Below are 19,938 nucleotides of genomic sequence, written 5' to 3' on the forward strand. Positions count from 1 at the left end.
TCATTTCCCAAGACACTGGGTTCTTTGTGGGAAGTCTTTGTCTATGCCTGTGTAGACGTCTTTTGCTTGGGTTTTCTATCAGCAGCTTCAACTTTTCAGGTCCCACGTTAAGATCTTTGATCGTTTGAGTTGATTGTCACTCACGGTGAGAGATACAGATCTAGTTTCATTCTTTTGCAAGGGGTTGAGTGCTTGGCTTTCCCGGCACCACTTGTTAGAGGCCATTTTTTTCTCCAGGAAATGCTTTTCTGCATCCCTGTTGAAAACCAGGTGACTGTAGCCACAGGTTTATTTCCTGGTGTCCTACGCTCCCCTATTGGTCTACAGGTTTGTTTTTGTGTACCTGCCATCGATGTCTTTTCTAGCCTAACAACACATTTATCACACACAATGACCACCACTCCTGTCCCTTAAGGTATAACAACAAAATGAACATGAAGGGCTGGAGAAATGACTCGGCAGTTCAGAGCTGCTCTTTTAGAGGCCTGGGTTCCATTCCCAGCACCCATGTGACAGCTCATAACCATCTGCAACCCCAGCAAAGGGAAATCTGATAACTTCCTGTGGTCTCTGTGGATACCAGGTACACACATTGTGCACAGACAGACATGCATACAGGCAAAACATCCACACACATGGAGTAAATAAATAAATCTCATTTTTAAACTACCATGAATATTCTTTTTCATAATTAAGTAGAATGTGCATTCTTACTATGGCTATCAGAATCTCAGTACTCAGGTTTTTCTCTATTATTGAATTCTCTCCCTTTAACTTAAAGGCAGCCCTTCATGCCTTCACTTCAGCATGTCTGCGTTGCCAGCCTCACTGTTCTCATGCCCTGGGGCCATCATTAAATACAATAATGCAGTCACAGTACTACTGAGGCAGCCCAACATCAGGTGACTAGTGGAGGAATTGCATCCTTGGTATGGAGACACTGGACAAGGAGTAGTTTATGTCTTGTTCAAGACAGAATGACTCAGCTCAAGGTTTCATCACAGAACCCAAAATGGTTTTTATATTCCTTTTCAAGTGCTGATCACAGTACATGTTTGTGTACATGCATGCAGATGTGCATAGTGTGTGATTATCTTGTTTCTGTCGAGTGTCCCTCTAATTAATTCACGTTAATACCTAGCTGACATTGTCTTGACTGCTTTTCTGTGTGTGCAAGGGTTCTGTTATGTGGCTGTATCATAGATTTTGAAGGCTGTGGTTGAGGCATATGCTCCATCTAGGCACAGGATTAGAAGGAGAAACTCAGGCACAGCTGGAAGAAAAGAAGCAGAAATGGGTGGGCTGCAGATAAGACTTGACAGCCTTCATTGTCCTGTCTTCCTTTCATGGTCTCTGCTATTGGCTTTTAGATCATAGGATTTCTATGCTTAGGAGGGAGAGAGGGGGCAGGGGCAAAAATAAAAAATAACCTCAGGGGTCAGTGAAATAGCTCAACAGGTAAAGGTGTTTGCCATCAAACTTGACAACCTGAATTCAATCCCCAGAACCTACCACATGGTAGAAGGAGATACTCAACCCAGAAAAGTGATCCCTGATCTCCACACACATGCCATGGCTCCCCTATACAATTAATCAAGAAAAAAATTAAAATTTGTTTAAAAAAAAAAAACAAAAAAAGCTTTAGGAGCCTAAGGTAGTAGAACCACAAGTTCAAGGCCAGGTTGATCTATGTAGAATGTTCTGGACCCACCAGAACTACATAGTAAGAACTGCGTGGTTTTGTTATTGCTCAACAACAAAAGCAAGCTTGGACGCCCCAGACCTGAGCCCGGCTCCTCCTTGGTGTGGGTGTTTCCCAGGGTTTTGCTTTTGATGCTGATGTGGGACACAGAGACTAACATCCTTATCCACATTCTCTGTGTGTCTAAATGGAATTATCTCTTCTGAAAAAGAGCCCCTGGAGAACACAGCATTTGTTGAAAGGGTCTGACATCTGTCTGATACCTTTGATATCACTTACTGAGACGATATACAGGAACACCAGGCAGTAAGGACTTGGCTAACCTGAACTTTTCCAACATCAAGTCTGTCATTGAAAGAAAGAGGGCCTCAGGTGTGCTTACAGCCCTCAGGATCCAACTCAGGGATAATATAACAACCCTGACTAGAAGGGCAAACCCTGGTTTGGCTCTATCTTCATGACAGTGCCATGTTAGTGGCCCATTCCCATCTGGGAGCCATTTTGTGGGCTGTCACTGAAGGTCAGAGTAAGTGCACAGTGCGTTCCACATCTGAATCTTCTGAAAAGCCAGGTGTGCTGCCTGTGGAGCGGTCATGATGAGGGATGGAGCTGATGACGTCAGGGGACAGTCTGAGTCATTTCCTTTAATGGTGGCTTCTCAAAACTTCTGTAGTAGACTTTTTGACCCAGGGAAGACAAATGACACCCAGACAACCCTATGTGGGTGACATACACACATGGTACTTTGGATTTTCCCTTAAATGTCCCTGTAATGAAGAGTCATGAAGCCAGTAGGACCGCACAGGCAGGCAAAGAGCCTGAAGGATCTGACCTTCTATGAGACAGGAAGAGAGAGGGTTGGCATGCCCTGATTGCCTCCGTGCCAGGGACTTTCTCATACGTTATAATAAAAAATACCGGTCATTCCTGCCTACCTGCAGTGTCCCAGAGGCTCTGCCCTTGCGAATGTTGGAAGTCTTTACAGTGTATATGCCCACCTTCGAGCTGTTATCCAAGATTGTAAAAGCTCAGTGGTCAGAGTAGCCCCTGCCTAAAGCCATAACCAGTAACCAGGTAACAAAATCATGTTCCAGTTCTAGTCTGCCTGACTGTGAGAGCCTCATGAGTCAGTATGTAACCCGTCTACAACTAGAAGGGCCTAGCCTTCAGCAGCACAAATGGTTTAGTATGAGCACAGGGTGTGGCAACTGTGGAGAGCACTTGGGTTTCCTTGAGAACATAAACTATAGCCACCTTATAAGGCATGAGCAGCCAAACTTTTGGGGGAAAGTCAAACTTCTAGGGAAGTTGACTCTGGACAGAGGAAGAGACCTAGGGCTTCTGACTTGGTATCTCTTGTTTGTGAACAGCCTTCGACACGGGATGTGGTACCAATCCAGTGTCCTGTTCCCTGTTGTGTGGGGAAAGGAGTGGGTACAGATGAGAACAGGGGTCTGGGTAGAGCCCTCTGTTCCCTCTGAGCCACACTCAGTCATTGCTCCTGGGGAACCTCAAGTGGAGTAGAGATGCTATGTTGGAAATCTACCAAGCATAGCATCCGAGAAGGAACCTATGGCCATAAGTTGAGAGGGCTGAGGGTAGGGGGTACAGGTGGTGACTGAGAAATTCTCTGATACTCAGGGTGCAACAAGGAGACACTGAGGAGGGTACTGCTGTCATCTCAATAGATACCTATTCTGCCTAGAATCTGGAGACTCTCATTTTCTGATCTTACATTTCAGCTGTTCATGCCAAGAACCTGGTTGCCATCCTCCACCTGCTGGTTGCTCTGTCTCAATATTTCCGGGCACCCATCCGACTCCCAGACCATGTTTCCATCCAAGTGGTTGTGGTCCAGGTAAGATGCACGCTACCCTATACATGTGTACCCTTAAGTCACAGACTGAGCTCAGCAAGAGTCAAAGCTTGTTGAGTAGATGCTTACAAGGCCAGCTGGGTGAAGGCTAGGTGGACTCGGTTGTGCTCTGTGCTGGGAGGTATCCAGCACTCACTCGCTGCCTTATGCTCAGTAAGCGTGAAGAGAATGAAAGGGTGTGTGCTTGTGTGCAGTGTAGCTTTGTGTGAGTGTGGATCTGCTGGAAGAGTCTGTGTGCTGGAAGAGTCTGAAAGTGTATAGTGTGTATGTTCATGAGGTATGTAGAGTTAAGCACAAAGAAAGGTGTTTGTATGTGTCATGCACATTCTAGCAAGCTTTGGAAAATCATGGTTTTAGTCAAGTGTCATATAAGCATTGTGTGTGAAGGAATACATATTCTGGGATGTGCATGTGTATGTGCGTGTGCGTGTGTGTGAAGTATATGTTCAATTATGTGTGTGCACGTGAGGTAGTATGTGTTCAACATGTGTGTGTGCATGTTAAAAGTGTGTTCAAGCATGTGTATGTTTGAGTGCATATCAATGGGTGAGAATATGTGTGTGTGTGTGTTTAATTGCATGTGTGAGGAAATATGTGCATGTGAAAGGGAGCATGTGTGAAAGGGAATGCGTGTGTTCGAGCATGTGGAAGGGATAAAAGTATGTGTGTATGTATGTATGTAAGGTCATATATAGGGAGAGAGTGTTGTATGTTCAAGGATGTGTGTGTGTGTGTGTGTGTGTGTGTGTGTGTGTGTGTGTGCATGTTTGTGCCCTTTTCTGCTGCTTCTCAGTCCCCAAGCAAAGCCCAGCTACAACCTCAAGTCCAGACTGTTGGATAGGATTTTCATTCACATATGGTCACATAATTTCCACAATGTGAGTGTGATCTCTCTCCCCCTGGCTAGCTTACTCTGCCCCTGACCCAGTTAGACACTTAAAATGCAATTTTATTTTCCAACTTCATGCCCATTTAAACAAAAGATCATATATTGTGATCTTTGTGCTTGCTTGTCTCTGGTGGGTTGTTGTTGTTGTTGTTGTTGTTGTTTTCCATATAAATGTGCATCGAAAGGGTGTGCTCTGGGTGCATACAAGCCCCCTGGGCACCCAGGGCTCTGCAACCGACAACAGGAGGCAGGTCTGCCATCAGTTAGTAAGAGAAAGCTTTTGGGCTAGTTAACTGTGCCAGATCAGGTCAGGCCTGTTTACAGGACAAAAGGGCTTTGAGCTGAGCTTTTGGGTCAGATGGTAACTGGAGGGGGAGCATTTGACAATTGTTCTCCTAAGCAACGGATCACTCCTGCCCTAATGAGAAAGCCTTTCTTCCACACCGACTGGCACTCAACTCTGCAAAGCATCATAAAGCTATAATAGGGATAGGGTGCGTTGGTGCTGCCTTCAAGGAGACAAGATGACACAGACAGGGCAGAGGACTGTCCTTGACAGTGCTGAGCTGTGTGGATCAGACCCTTGAGTGTGGCTGACAGACAGGTACTCAGAATCCTTACCATTGAGCTCTGCCTTTGTGCCCAGCATTTTGTGGCCAGCCCAGGGCATTCTGGAACAAGTGTCTTCTTAAGGAGCCTACACCGTCTCTGTTTTGTTATCCTTACCAGCCAGTAAGACACGAATTCATCTTGTGTTTTGAAACGCTGCCACGGGGAAGAGAGGGATGGATGGTGGATGGTGGAGCACGGGGGATTTTGAGGTCAGTTAAACTGCTCTGGGATGCACAGCCCCATCAGGAGCAGACCCCAATTGTAACTGTGGCCTCTTGGGGTGACTGGTGGCTCGGTGCAGTCAGCTCAGCTGTGCACAGTGTATCCCTCTGCAGCAGGGTGCAGACAGTAGACGAGACAAGATCAGGTACCAGGGGTAGAAAACAAAGGAGATTCCTAGCCCCTCTTCTTAGATTTGCTCTGAACCTAAACCATTCTAACAAAGGTTAAAACAAACTAACAAAAATCACCTAAGCTCTACAGTTAATGCAGAGTACTAGGCATTGGGAGTCCTGAGTTATTCACAACTCTACATGCGGTCGTTCGGTTCAGGCATGGCTCCTCCACAAGTAGAGATGTTCCTGGATAAGCCAGCCTTTCACGTCATCTACTTTCCTTCTGTGACTTACCATGCCTTCAAGTGCTTGGTCTGTCCATTTATTGAATATTTTAGTTGTCTTTCTGACCAGGTGAGCTAGACAGCTCTCCAATAGAAATCACAAAACTTACCTGTTGCTTTACTAGAGACAAAAGGAAAAAGAAAAAGATTTGAGCAGCAGAGCTGGTGGGAGACTGCTATTTTGAAACAGTGGTCCCTGCAAGCTCACATCTCAGACCTTATTTTGAGCTCAATTATCAGCCATCAGGAGCAGTTTGGGGTTTAATTCCTGCTGCAGGGACTTTTGTTAGGGTGAGGGCATAGGAAAAGGGTTATACAAAGTGCAGTGTACATGTGGTGTGTGTGTGTGTGTGTGTCTGTGTGTGTGTGTGTGTCTGTGTGTGTGTGTGTGTGTCTGTGTGTTTGTGTGTCTGTGTGTCTGTGTGTTTGTGTGTCTGTGTGTGTCTGTGTTAGGGGTTACAGGGTGATTAGCTTTATCACGAGAACAGGCTCAGGAGCAGGATCCAGAACTGACAGAAAATACCTTGTGTAATAGTGCATCACCTAGGAGGCCAAGGCAGGAGGATTGCTTTGAGTTTGAGGCTAGTCTTGACTATTTAATAAATTCCAGGCCAGCCTGGGCTACATAGTAAGGCCCTGTTTTAAAACAAAAGCAAACCTAGAGAAAGTGAGCCCCTAAGCCGAGGATTGATCTCCACAGGCAGACATAGAGATAGGAGCTCTGAGGGCTGCCAGTGAGGCCTCTGTAACGCCCTCTTCCTTCTCATCTGTAGAAAAGCCTTTTATAGTATATGAACTGGAAAGTCAGATTTCGTCCAACTGTGGCCTCCCAAGACAAGGATTTGAGGAACCCCGTGTGAAAATTGGACGTGTTTCAAAACTGAATTTTCCTGATTTGTCCTCTCCTCAACCCATCCCTTTCCACATCCATTTCCTGTCACTTCCTTTTCCACCTTGATTGTCCCTTCCTCCTGTAAGCCAGAGACTCTTATCCACTCTGCCTTTCCTTCTGCAAAAGGGTTCCCCAGGCCCATAGTGTCTGTGGCTGTTGTTTCTGGAGGTTTGGGAGGGAGGCTGCAGAAGGCACGGTTCAGCGGGTGTTCCTGAAGTGAGGTCCTTCCTTCATTTGATGGGGAGGGGTTGGACTGAGGCACAGTTTTACTATATAGTCCAGGCTGGACCCAAATGCTCAGTCTTCCTGCCCTATCCTCCACCGTGCTGGGATTAAATGTGTGACACCATACGCTGGCTCAGAGGCCCCTTCTTCACATTCAGTTTGGCTTTGAGACAGTGCTTTTGCTCTTTCAGCCTTTATGTGATGCCCAGGCTGTCCTGTAAGGGTCTGCTGCTGGCTGCAGAGTGACCTGGTAGTGAGCCTTCCTCCTGGCATCCATTAGAAGGTCCTAGGGAACCCTTGAGCTCCTTCATTGGCTCCATTTTCAACTCTCAAGCAACACGCCCCTGGAGGGAGTTACCCAGGAACTAATGGCAGCCACCTCTCCCTAGAATGACCTCTCCCCAGGGTCCAACCTTCGCCAGAGTTTCCTCTTCTTGAAAAGTATCTCTGACCATCTAGCTGGAAGTCCACATAATATTGAAGGCCAGCCTAGACTTCATGAGTCTTTGAAAAGAACAGAGGAGGAGGAGGAGGAAGAGGGGGGTTAATTAATTGGTTGGCTGGCCAGGGCTCAAGGTGGTTGCTTTTCTCAGAGAGAGCAGCATCACAGTCCCCATGCCGGCACCAAGTGGAGCCTGCTGGAGCAAGAAGGACCTGAGAATGTCACCCTTCGACTCCGTGCAACTGTTCGAGTGATGTGCTCCATAGACTAGTGCCACTCTCAACCTTGCTTCCAGAGACCTCTTTCTGCCGTGGGCAGTAGTCAGTGCAGAGAGGCTCCTAACTGGGCAGAGTGCTGAGAATCGGTGCTCAGCTGTATGAGATGTCTATACTAATCCCCGAAGGCTCGTGGAATGTCATCCAAGAGCAGAAAGGGCCAGAGGATGAGTATTCGTGCTGTATGGACAAGATGTGGCCACTGCACACATGACTCTCGTGACAGCTGTGTCTGCCTGCATAAGATCAAGCCAGTTAGCATTTCAGCCTGACTGACACGGGGCCTCATAAGCCTTCACAAAAGAGCTCCTGGCTGGTGATGGCTGCTAAGAGAAGGGGAGACATTTTTTTGAGGGGCCCATGACCTCTGGTAGGTTACCCATGTTCCCATGGATGGCCTCACATGCATGTGCACGCAGGCTCAGTGGGATATGCACAGACATGAAGGTTGGGGTGGGAGGTCTTAGGAGGGCCCAAGGGGGATGGAAAAGAGTAGATAGGATAATGATATATTGTATACATGTATGAAATTAACAAAGAATAAATAAAAATATTCAGAGAATTAAAAGAGCTCCATAGTTATTGGGTAAAAAGCAAACCAGAATAAAAGTCCTCTATGTATCCAGATTGTCCACACTGCCTTTTACACCTCTGACCAGCCACACTGCTCTCCCTGCGGGGGCCCCAGCTGGAGGCAGACACACCCAGCCCTCATTTCCATTTGGTTTGCTGTGCTTCACTCCCCAAGGCAAACAGCTGACTTCCAACAAATCTTCAATAAAGAAAGGCAGGCTTCACCATCCAGGAGTCAGCCTACTTGTTTGGACTAAACACCAATTGCACTCCGCCATGATGGTTCATGCAGCCAGGAGCCCCCAAATCACTGCATTTCCCCTTCTTGAATCTTCTCATCTCTGGACCGTCTTATGAAACACCAATAACCTTCCCTGTGTCAGGAATGCCACCCAATGTTTCTGTACTACTAAAGCCTGTTTCATTCTCCTCTCTTCTCCATTTTAGAAACGAGAAGGGATCCTCCAGTCTCGACAAATCCAAGAGGAAATAACTGGTAACACAGAGTATGTCAACACCATTGTTGCCAGCGAGTCTGTAATGGAACACAGATGTTTCTCTGAAATTCACCCATTTGCTGATATTTAGTTTTCATTTATTGGGATTGCAGGAGGGATTAAGCTGCAGCCGATGATTATAGCTTAGCCTTTTCCGTGCATTCAAAACATGCCTCTCGCTGCTTAAGGTGCAGCCTTGGGGGGGGGGAGACAGGCAGAGAAAAATTAGCCATGATTGAAAATTTCTAATTTTGTGGCACTCCAGGAAAAAAGTGCCACCCCCACCCCCTGCCAAAAGCTAACGAGCATGAAATCATCTCCTTTGGTAGACATGAGGCCGATCTGAATTGTTAAACTTCAAAAAGATGACTTTTTCCCCACTTTCCTTCTTAAATCCTATTTATTTGGTCACGAGACATGACTCAGAAAGCCCTCTCTACTTTACAGGTGACTTTTGAGTTTTGATTTGTTTGGTTATCCTATTTGTTTTTAGAATTTTAAAAATGAGGAACTAGAAAAAGGTTTGCCATGAGGGTGGGAAGATGGTTCCATTGACAAAGTGCTTGCCACCCAAGCATGCCTGAAGACCCGAGTTCAGCTCCCCAGCATCCGTGTTAAAGGCCAGACACAGCTGTGTGCACCTTTTCTCCCACCACTGGGGAGGCAGAGATGGGAGGCTCCTGGAGCTCCTGGGCTAAGCAACCCAGCCAAATCAGGAAGCTCCTGATACAGTAAGAGATTCCGTCTCAAAACCACTGGACGCTGGCCTCTGGTCTCCACTCAAGCACTCTCTAACCAAGAGCAACATGAGTCAGATCTGTGGCTATGGTGACCATAGTGATTTCAAAAAGGCCCAGCAGTGGGTAGAGGTAGAGAATGGCCCTTCCCACTACACCTGTTATATGACTTGTGGAGACTCCATCATGAAGCCACCCCATCTCTCCCAGGTCCCACCCTAGTCACCAGTAGTCACATGGCTGGCAGGATGTCAAATGCCTTTGGCATGACTTTGAGGGTTAAGAGGCAAAGCCACCTCAGGTCCAGCTTCACTGTCCTACCTGGATCTCCTGTCCCATGAGGGATGCTTTGTGCCCACTGTCTCATCTTCTGGAAAAGAGAACAGACCAAGCAGGGAAGTGTCCTGGAAGAAACTGCCGGGCTTGGGGGGTAGGGACAGTTAAGATTCTAGAAGAGTCTTTTCAGCTGTGCATTAGGGTTTTATGGTCCCCGTTTCTCTGCCACAAAAACATGAGTGAAGCTTTCATAAGGACAGCCCAGTGCAGTTTGTGCAAGTCTTTTCTGTATTCGGGTGCAGCAGGCGTGTCCTCCACCCCAGGGCAAAGAAAGAAACTGAAGGCTAGTTCATCTAGCTGGCTTCTACAGCATCACCATTCTGTATAGGAAAACCATACACAAATAGTCACTTAGTGGGTGTTAGATACGCAAGTGAATAAGCATATCCTAACAGTCATAAGAACTAGCAATGTACTAAGAAAAGAATGAGGTCAGCAAGATGGCTCAGCAGGCAAAGGTGCTTGCTCCCAAGCCTGAGTTCACTTCCTCAGGATCCACATGGCAGAAGGAAAGAACCAACTCCTGCAAGTTGTCTCTGACTTACACATGCACACAGACACACGCACACACACTTACATGCACGCACCCATACACACACACACACACACACACACATACACACACACTGTAATATTTGTTTTAATATTTAGGACATTTGCAGTGCACTAGAAATTATAATAAAATCTTTCTAGATGCCGAATGCTCGGAGCACACATTATTTTCATCTTAGAAATTAAAAGATCCACAGACCAGAGAGGTTCAAGAGCTTGCCTGAAGTCCCACAGCATCTAAAACGGGTGTGTCCTGTGACCTGTCTCTGCTGCTTACGCTCAAAGAACATGACTGTTTCTTTGCCAAAGAGTGAAGTTCAGGTTCCTGTCCTCTCTGAGACACTGTCCTGGAGCAGTGACAATTGTCATTTGGGGGCATCACAGGATGGCCAGGAGCAAGACAAAGCTGACCTGCAGGCAGTCAGCCACAGAACCTGGACAGTGAAACTTCTCACAGGCTGCTCAGAGCTCCTGGCAAGGTGTCTTAAGCCTCTGCTCCTGTGTCTGTCGGGGCTACAGGGAAGAAGGAGCATTTAAGCATTGCTGTAGCAGATCTTGCACTAACACCAGTAATCTTCCTGACATGGCATAAGAGTCTCTGGGGAGTAATTAGAGACAGCATGGGATCAAATGCCAGAGAAGGTAGCTTTTGTAACTTGACCAAGGCCAGGTTCGCACAACTAGGGAAGGTGCAGCCCTCACAGGAAAGGGAGCCATCCCAAAGCCAGCAATATGTTGTCTCAAGTAGCCCAGGCTAACCCCAAACTCAAGCCTACCACATAAGTGAATTCTTTCTTCTTTTCTTCCAGGGCCCTTTCCGGAAGGCATGGTGAGTGTCATGAGCTTGTCTAGCTTCTGTGGTCTCGGTGAAGCTACTTGTTTCTGTTGTCTAATGTGTCTCTGTCCCAGCTTGGGACACACTGGCTAGGTGGGGAGGGACAGCTTAGTGACATGAAGAACACTCACTCATCAGCACAGGTCTGGCCCCAGTAGGGCAGACTTACCCTGTGCCTGGTAGTTTAGGAAGAGATATTTGAACACACTCCCTCTTAGTTCCTATTATGGAACCCATCTCCCAGAACTTACACATGCTCATGCATAGACAGACAGACAGACAGACAGACAGACAGACAGACAGACACACACACACACACACACACACACACACCTTCCTAGCAGTCTTAGCTTTGCCCATTAGTGCCCAAATGGAAAAGTCTGGCTTTGGGTTACAGTCCTTCCCCAAGCCTGCTTGCTTCTGGAACTGCCCTCGTGCCCTTCCACTAGGTCACCTCTGGTTCTAGGAATCTCCCTGCCCAGAGCATGGCTTGGCTCTGTTCTGTCAGCCTCATTCTGCTTACCTCATGAAATAGTTCTACTCTACTAAAAACTGCACTGGGAGGACAATGTTGTAATCTATGGAACACACGTTTTCATACCTACTATGCACCTGAGGAAAGCTTATCTTTCAGATGATGTTTTGTAGAAAGGGAAACTGAGGCACAGGGAGGTTGACAGACTTAGGAGCCCCCCAGAGAGAGCCTCTTATTCTGTCCTGGAAGGCACTGGACTGTCTCCTTACTTCTGCCCCTACGGGCGTAATTGTTTCGAAAATTAGCCCAAACAGTTTGGTACTTGGATGACTCATGACTAGAGATGTCAGAAACACTTTAGAATTGTGCCTGCATTGGGATATGGAGGGATGGGCGTGAGGAGAAAAGACCAAGCCAGGGTCATTCTGCTTAGAAACATGTCGCCTGACAGACACACAGACAAGGGCCCTGGTAAGAACTGGCCAGCGATTCCCCATGGTAACCAGCTACGTGCTTCACTGCATGGTGTGTGTTTCCATTTCAGAACGTGATGCCTTTGACACGCTGTTTGACCATGCACCAGACAAACTCAATGTGGTGAAGAAGGTGGGTCTATGATGTGTAGGGGCAGAAGAGATAGGGCCCCACAGTATGTGAGGAAGTCCCAGCTTGCATGTGGGGTGTCCTGGACATCTTTTCCCTCTCTCTGACAATGGCTAGTCATCCAGGATCAATCTTCTCTCAGCAGGGTCCCTACCCTGTCTTCTTGCTTACACTGACCCTGCTCCTCACACAGAAGCCTTCCTCCCCCTGGGCACAGGAGGCGGTACCAAAGCAGGGATCAACAAGAGGGACCCAGAGGGCCATTCTGTCTCTTGCTCTCTTCTCAATTCCGCTTCTGCCCCCACTGACCCCAAATCAGATATTCTACCTGTGATCCTGTCTCTCAGGGCTCCCTTGTCCCTTTCAGCCAAAACCCTGTATGTCACATGGGCTGCCTAACGAAGAGCCAGGGCCTCTCCCTGTGACCCCAGGGCACTGTTACACATCTAGGTTGGTACCTTTGCATTTCTCTTTCAGACCCTCATCACGTTCGTGAACAAGCATCTGAATAAACTGAACTTGGAGGTCACAGAACTGGAGACACAGGTTGGTGACAGCTCCAGAGACCCAAAGCTTTCCGGGCAAAGGGATGAGATGTGAGATGTATTCTTTTCAGAGAGGAACCAGATGAGAATTTTTCACCCAGCTGGATTGTCTACGCTGTATGTGACACACAGCACGTGGTCAAGCTCTCTCTCTCTCTCTCTCTCTCTCTCTCTCTCTCTCTCCACGTCTGAATATCTCCCTCTGAAACAATACAGTCTTAGATCACCACGGTCCACTGATGAAATGCAGACAATTTTTGCACTGGGGACCTTACATTCGTCTATTTAGAGGGGGATCAGGAAGTGGTATTGGCTGGTTTGGAGCAATGGGTTTGTGTCATGGTTAGGGGACAGTCATCACCTTCCTGTCACCAGCCCTGTGTTTGTTTGCCTACCCCATCCTCACAGCCCCTCCTTAACACTCATCCATTCTTGGGAGGACATCAGTGGGGTTCTGCTGTTGCCTTGTTCTTTGATAATTTCATTTATGTATATGATATATTTAGATCATCTCCACCCTTCTCCCTCATCCCAGCTCTTCCCAGACACCCCACACTTCTCCCAACTTTACATCCTCCTCCTCTTCTTTTTTTTTTTTTTTAATAAATAACCTACCAAGTCCAGTTAGAGCTGTCCATATGCACTGGGTGTAGGACCATCCACTGGGCCAAAGGCAACCTACCAAAGAGCCACACCTCTGAAGAAATCTAGCTGTTCTCCCTCCAGCAGCCATCAACAGCTGGCACTAGAGCATCCTAAGCCCTTCCTCCCTTCAGGCTGGCATTGGTGATTTTATAAAGCACTGAGCCGATGATCTGTAGGCCATCCAGACTTCACTGCCCGTGCCAGCACTCCTTAGGAGACACTGTTACTGGCATTTGTCTTATTAGCACCACTATAGTAGTAAAAGAGACTACCAAGGTAGTAGCTACTGGACTCTAGCCGGAATCTGCTACAGTCCTTTGTACCTTAGTGCTTAATAGCAAAGCTGTCATTTGTACACCCCAAACTCCCCAATCCTCTCACTCTGAGTGAACTACAGCTGCCTGACTTGCACCCAAGTGTGAGCACCTCCTGTTGTCTATAGAGCTCTCTTCTTGTATGTCCGAACTCTGGGGCAATCTGGAACACAGCTAGAACAGCAGCTAGAATGATCTCTAGAACGTCCCCGTGACTCAGAGCCCGGGCTGCCCTTGTGAGAGCATGCTACTTGTCGCTCGGCATCTGTCCACAGGTTCGACCTCATTCCCACCTAGTCTGCAGACCCAGCGGATGGAGAGTCACCATCTGATTCTCCCTCTGAGCAGAGTCATCTAGCCCTCCTGGCTCATAGATTGGTTGTATTCCACCTTAGCCTACTCCAGCCACAGCCAGATCCCGGCTTGCTGCTTGCCTCACTGCAGAGGCTCTGATGTCCATAGAGATTCTGAGCTATCCTCTCCGGGCCCCACCCAGGTGGAATGGGATGCCAGGCACAGGCCGCACCTGTCTGCAGTGACCCAGGAGAGTATGGAGGACTACCCCAGCTGGGCTTGAGGCCTCTGTGTCTTCTGCGTCCTTCTCGTTTGATGAAGATGTTTGATGAAGATGCTCCAGACAGACCCAGACACTAGCAGCTAGTTTATTTCATTCTCTTAGTAGGGCGGCAGCAGGAAGTGTGACTTGCAAACTCTAGCATCTGTGGTCGACAGACATGTGGTGGTCCAGCATCCTCTTGAGAGATGCTAGGATATCAGAGAAGCATCCTACTGAGACATCTATGTTCACCTTTGAACACTGAGTCCTTCTAAAATCCATTCAACCCACGCTATCACTGTCCTGATCGCCTAGGACACGCAGCTCACCTCCTTCGAACAAAGCCCTTAGCCCAAGAGTCTGGTCCTTTGGCTTGGTTTCCCAACCCCAATCCAGACCCCAAGGCCCTTTCTGTGGTCCTTAAGAGACATCAAGAATCCCAATTAATTAATTTGTTGTTCTCCAGATAGCAAAGGCAGTAGTGCTTAGTATTACCTACATACCAAACAGGTCCTCGAGCGCTTTATAAATGTTATATTTAGCCCTCATGCTAGCCCTGTGGAACACACATGACACAGCTGCACCCCCATTTTACAGGTGGGAAAATACGGTGCAAAGACAGTGCAGGTCCCACATCCAGAAAGCAGGGTTAGAATCGGAACCAGCATTTCTGGCAGCTATACTGGGCTGCCTCTGGAATCCCGAGGAAGGGGCACAGAAGCCAGGCCTGGAGGGACACACATGCCAGGCCTGGGTGATGCTACCATGTTCTCCATTCCAACAGCAAAAGTAGCTCAAAGGCCCTCATGTCACTCTCCTTGCCCATCATGCCATTCCTCAGGACAACTCCGTGCAGTGGTGTCCCTTCCAGTAGGCAGGGTGGCCTTCTCCTGCGCCTCACTTTTCTCACCTATAAAGTAGGGCACGTCAGTTTGATGTCTATTCCACAAGATTAGCTGAGGACTAACACATGGGGCAGCTTCCACATTGCCTCCTCCGTGGAGCCCCCCACCCTCCAGCCTCTTGCCCCATGCCCCCACTCTCTCTCACCATTAGCCTGCCCTCTGAGGTGGCCTTGGCTGGACTGATGCTAGACTGATGAAGGAAGCTCACACTGACACCTGGCTCTCCATGCAGTTTGCAGATGGGGTTTACCTGGTGTTGCTCATGGGGCTCCTGGAAGGCTACTTTGTACCCCTGCACAGCTTCTTCCTGACCCCAGACAGCTTTGAACAGAAGGTAAGGGGGAGAGGTCTTGGGGAGTCCATAGCCCACAGTCAGCCTGCCTGTACTGGGCCTCTCTATGAAGAGATGGATGCCGCCTCCTGGCCAGGCTGTTGCTGATTGGAGATGGAGCCTCTCTAGTAAGAGTTGGGCTTGGCATGAGCCACCTGCAGACTCTGGGCATCCTCACTGTTCTTGCCCTTTGTTTATCCCTGTGCTCCTGCAGATACACAGCCAGTCTTGTCTCTGTCTGAGATGACAGGGAAGGTGGTTCCTGGACCAGTTAGCACTGAGGCCCATGGACAGGCTGATTCTGTTTTTACAATGTGTCTGTGTGTCTGTATCTATATGCATGTGTGTTTAGGTGCCATGGAGGCCCAAAAAAGGGGGTGGATGGGCATTGAATCCCTTGGAGCTGGCAGTTGTGAACCACCTGGGTGCTAAGAACAAAACTCAGGCCCTCTTAATGGATGAGCCATCTTTCCAACCCCTGATTCTTTTCTATTTGGGGAAGGGGGGGTCCATTTGATATAGAGGTCATACGGTAGTCCAGACTGGCCTGGAGCTTACAGTACTCATAGCCTCCTAAATACTGGAATTACAGGAGGGAGGGAGGGAGGGAAGGAGGGAGGGAGGGAGGGAAGGAGGGAGGGAGGGAGGGAGGGAGGGAGGGAGGGAGGGAAGGAGGGAGGGAGGGAGGGAAGGAGGGAGGGAGGGAGGGAAGGAGGGAGGGAGGGAGGGAGGGAGGGAGGGAGGGAGGGAGGGAGGGAGGGAGGGAGATGCTATAATTTGAGCTAAGCTACATTTCTAGCCCTTTTAATAACTGGGAAATTTTGTTTGTTTGGGGCTGATTCTGCAGCCCCTCAGGAGCCATTGATATCCTACTTGAGTAGAAAATGCATTTGGCCCAAGGTGGGGGTCCCCTTGAACACGCCTTGCCATCTTACCCAGGCAAATGAATGCACTGTTATCCCTGAGTTCGGAGTCCTGACAACTGATGCAAGGATGGAGTGGCATAGAAAGAACACCTATGGTGTGACTAAGATCATCATGGCCACTCTCAGCACAACCAGCACATTTCTCAAGCCAGAGATAGGCTCAGCCTCAGGCCCATAGCTATGGTGGAAGGCTCCTAAGCTCTCCAGGGACAGATCCTAGGGACTCTAGAAGGTTTGCAGTGACATATCCAGTGTATCTGTCTTGCCAGGTCCTGAATGTCTCCTTTGCCTTTGAGCTCATGCAAGATGGAGGGCTGGAAAAGCCTAAACCGCGGCCAGAAGGTACTTTGCCCTTCCCTGGGTTTGTGACAGTGGAGGGGGACATTCATTCATGGGGTCTGGGTAACAAAATATTATATATTTTGAGATTTTATATTATAAAATATATGTATGCAGTTTGTTCTAAGACCCTCCAAGGATACTCAAGTCCCCTATGTAAGATGATTTGATCTGTACTTAGAATCCAGGCACACTCTCCCACATTCGTTCAGCCACTTGCACACTGTTCATTACATCTATTGCCACCAGAGTATTATGCAAATCGTTGTTATATGGCCTTGTTGAGGAAATAATGAGTAGGGGGGGAATCTGACCTGTTCGGTACAGATGGAGGCTCTCTGTCTCTCTCTCTGTATCTCTCTGTATCTCTCTGTCTCTGTCTCTCTCTCTCTTTCTCTCTGTTTCCCTCTCTTCCTCCATCTGTCTGTCTGTCTGTCTCTCTCTCTGTCTCTCTCTGTTTCCCTCTCTTCCTCCATCTGTCTGTCTGTCTGTCTCTCTCTCTATCTCTCTCTCTGTTTCCCTCTCTTCCTCCATCTGTCTGTCTGTCTCTCTCTCTCTCTCTCCCTCTCTCTCTCCCTCAGTCTCACTGTCTCTGAGTATGTGCGTGCATGTGTACCTATATGCACACAGAGGCCAGAGCAAACAATGCGTGTCTCCTCTATCACTTTCCACCCTTTGAGTCAGGGTCTCTCCTTGAGCCTGGGACCTGTGGGCTTATTTAGGTTTGTTTTCCCCAGCAAGGCTGGCAACCAGCAAGCCCCAGCAATCTTCCCACAGCATGCAAGGCCACGCCCAGATTGCTGGGGGTGTGGCTATGAACTCAGGCCCTCGTGGTTGGGCAACAAATACTTGTCACCAGTGAGCTATCTCTCTAGCCCTGAAAACTTTAAAAATATTTTCTACACTCTGTTGTCTGAATCCCTGAATGTAGAGCCCGGGGATGCAGAGGGCAGACTGTGTGAGATCAGGGGAGAGCAAAACAGAAGGGACTGCTCAGGCGTGCCTGCAGTGTTTATGCCTGGCTGCATGTGTGCATCTGAGGGTACGAGACACGTCACTGTTAGCCATTATCCTAGTACACACTCTTGGTGCCGCTTGCTGCAGTTTTCCATGTAATCAGTCCTGGCAAGTAGACACTGGGCTGTGGATCATGTCTGTCAAGTTGGAACTCCGAGACGGCCATCCACAGAGCCCTGTGCTTGTATCGTCCTTGTCACTAAAAGGCATGGGGGCAAGCAAAGGTTGTGGCTCCTACACCATATTGCTTTGTTGCCTCCAAACCAAGATCTGCCTTCCAGACCCTGCACCTACATCTAGCCCGCCTGGGACCCTTCACATCGTCATACACAGTGAAGACAAGATCACCTCTTCCCTTAAGGCTCCTGCCACCAACCAGAGGAAGAAAAGCATCATTAGCTGCCCAAACAGCATGAGAGTCATGAGAGTTGTTGAGGCGGGGTACAATGGAGGCTGTGTGGCTGGGTACATAAGAAACAGTAGGATCCACCTAAGGCCAGTCAGAACATAACAGAAGGTCTGGCAGAGCTGTGATAGACATCAGGATGAAGGACTGAGCCACGGGCCCAGCCAAGGACAGGGACCTTAGTTTGTGACTCCTACAGGCCCAGATACTGTCAACTATGGTTGATACAGCTCAATGATTCCCTTTCATTCCCACCTTGTCCCATGTCCATGGTTACCTCTAAGGGAAGGCCTCTAGAGTGACAGTGTTCCCTGGGAGCATTCTCCCTGGCTTGACCTGATTCTCCATCCTGATGCCCTAAGGCTGCAGCAGCCCCAGCACCTGCCTTGGGGTACACTGGCTTCACTTTCTTATCCTCAGGGTTGTGAGCCTAGCCTTTAATGGCTATGACATCTCTCCAGCCCCAGCTTCACTTTCTGTGGTTGGCTCCTTAAGCTGCTTCATGGAAACTTCCAGCCTGCAGGCTGGAAAGGCTTGTCCTGATCTGTTGGTGTTTGGGCCTTTGTTTCCCTCTGGACAGGGAGAACTCTCCCAGTGTCAGGCTATAGGATGGTTTTGGTATATGGATGAGGTTTCAAATGTGATTATTGACTCACTTCATCTGAAACTTCTCAAGCGATGTCAGTGGAAAAACACATGTATCTTATTTGTTGTTGCCCTGGGCATCGTGCCCATGCAGAAAATTTCCAGGCGTTAAGGGGGGTGGGGGTGGGGCTGAAGTGGTGTTCTGTGAGGCTGGACTTTGTAAGCAGCAGATCTCAGCGTTCCCTCTGGCTTCCATGCTCCTTCCTAGGGGAGGTTTCCTAGTCTCCACTGGGATGTGGTTTCCTAGTCTACGCTGCAGGCATTACAGGTTCTTGAAGATGTCTCCAGATCAAAACACCTTGATGGAGGCATTTCTCGTGGCAAGATGCTGAGGTCAGGAGTCCTCAGAGCTCTGCAGTCCCCCATATTACATCTTAGTCTTCTGCTGCCAGGCTTCAGAGCTTCTCGGTGCTCTAACGCGCTTAAGCTGAGGGTGAGCCTCACATTCACAGCCAAGGGAGTGGCTGAAACACCAGGTGAGGAGCCAGCCTAAGGGCACAGGGCTGTACTCCTCAGAATGTGAGAGGCTGAGGTAGGAGGACTGCAGACTCAAAGCCTGTCTGGGATTTAGAGAGTGATTCTAGGCCAGCCTGGGCTACATAGAGAGTTCAAGCCCAACCTGGGCTATTTAGTGAGAGCCTGCCTGCTGGCCTGTCTGCCTGCTGGCCTGTCTGCCTGCCGACCTGTTGCCTCCCTGCCTCAAATTAACATATAAAATGAAGGCTGGGGATATAGCTCAGTGGTAGATCACTTGTATAGGACCTGGGCTTAATATTCTAGATAGATGAGAGAAGAAAGGAAAGAAGGAGAGGAAGAGAGGGGAAGGAAGGAAAATCAAGAAGGAGAAATGAGAGTGGCGAATATTGCTATCAGGCTGTTGGTTTGTTTTGGGGGGTATGCATCTTCAGATGCACAAGCCTCACCATTCCCACCATTCAAGAGGACTCAGCGATGAATATGGACAAGATTCCAGTGTGCCGGGAAGGTTGGGCCTCAGGAGAAGCCCAGCGCAGTCAGGATCAAACTGTGGACAGCCAGCAGACGGAGGGCATATACAAACCTCAGGAGTCTGCAGGCTGGACAGGCTGTGTGGTGAGCACCAGCTGACGGCAGGGCAGTTCCCCTGGTCAGCTCAACATGGCTGGACGTGGTCTGTGGCCAGAAATGTG

The 19,938-nt window shown here is 48.6% G+C and overlaps 1 protein-coding gene across 3 annotated transcripts in view; it reads left to right on the plus strand.

The window, feature by feature from the left end:
- Parva (parvin, alpha) overlaps positions 1-19,938 on the plus strand; it is a 163,983-nt gene that overhangs the window by 136,613 nt on the left and 7,432 nt on the right. For all 3 annotated transcript variants that reach the window (NM_020606.5, XM_006508051.1, XM_006508050.1), the window contains 7 exons: positions 3,445-3,560; positions 8,553-8,611; positions 11,037-11,056; positions 12,082-12,143; positions 12,618-12,686; positions 15,338-15,439; positions 16,632-16,704. In NM_020606.5, coding sequence (NP_065631.3) covers positions 3,445-3,560; positions 8,553-8,611; positions 11,037-11,056; positions 12,082-12,143; positions 12,618-12,686; positions 15,338-15,439; positions 16,632-16,704 — 501 coding nt within the window. The remainder of the gene's footprint in view (positions 1-3,444; positions 3,561-8,552; positions 8,612-11,036; positions 11,057-12,081; positions 12,144-12,617; positions 12,687-15,337; positions 15,440-16,631; positions 16,705-19,938) is intronic.

The sequence above is a fragment of the Mus musculus genome, chromosome 7 (genome assembly GCF_000001635.26).
Source record: "Mus musculus strain C57BL/6J chromosome 7, GRCm38.p6 C57BL/6J".
Taxonomy (NCBI): Eukaryota; Metazoa; Chordata; class Mammalia; order Rodentia; family Muridae; genus Mus; species Mus musculus.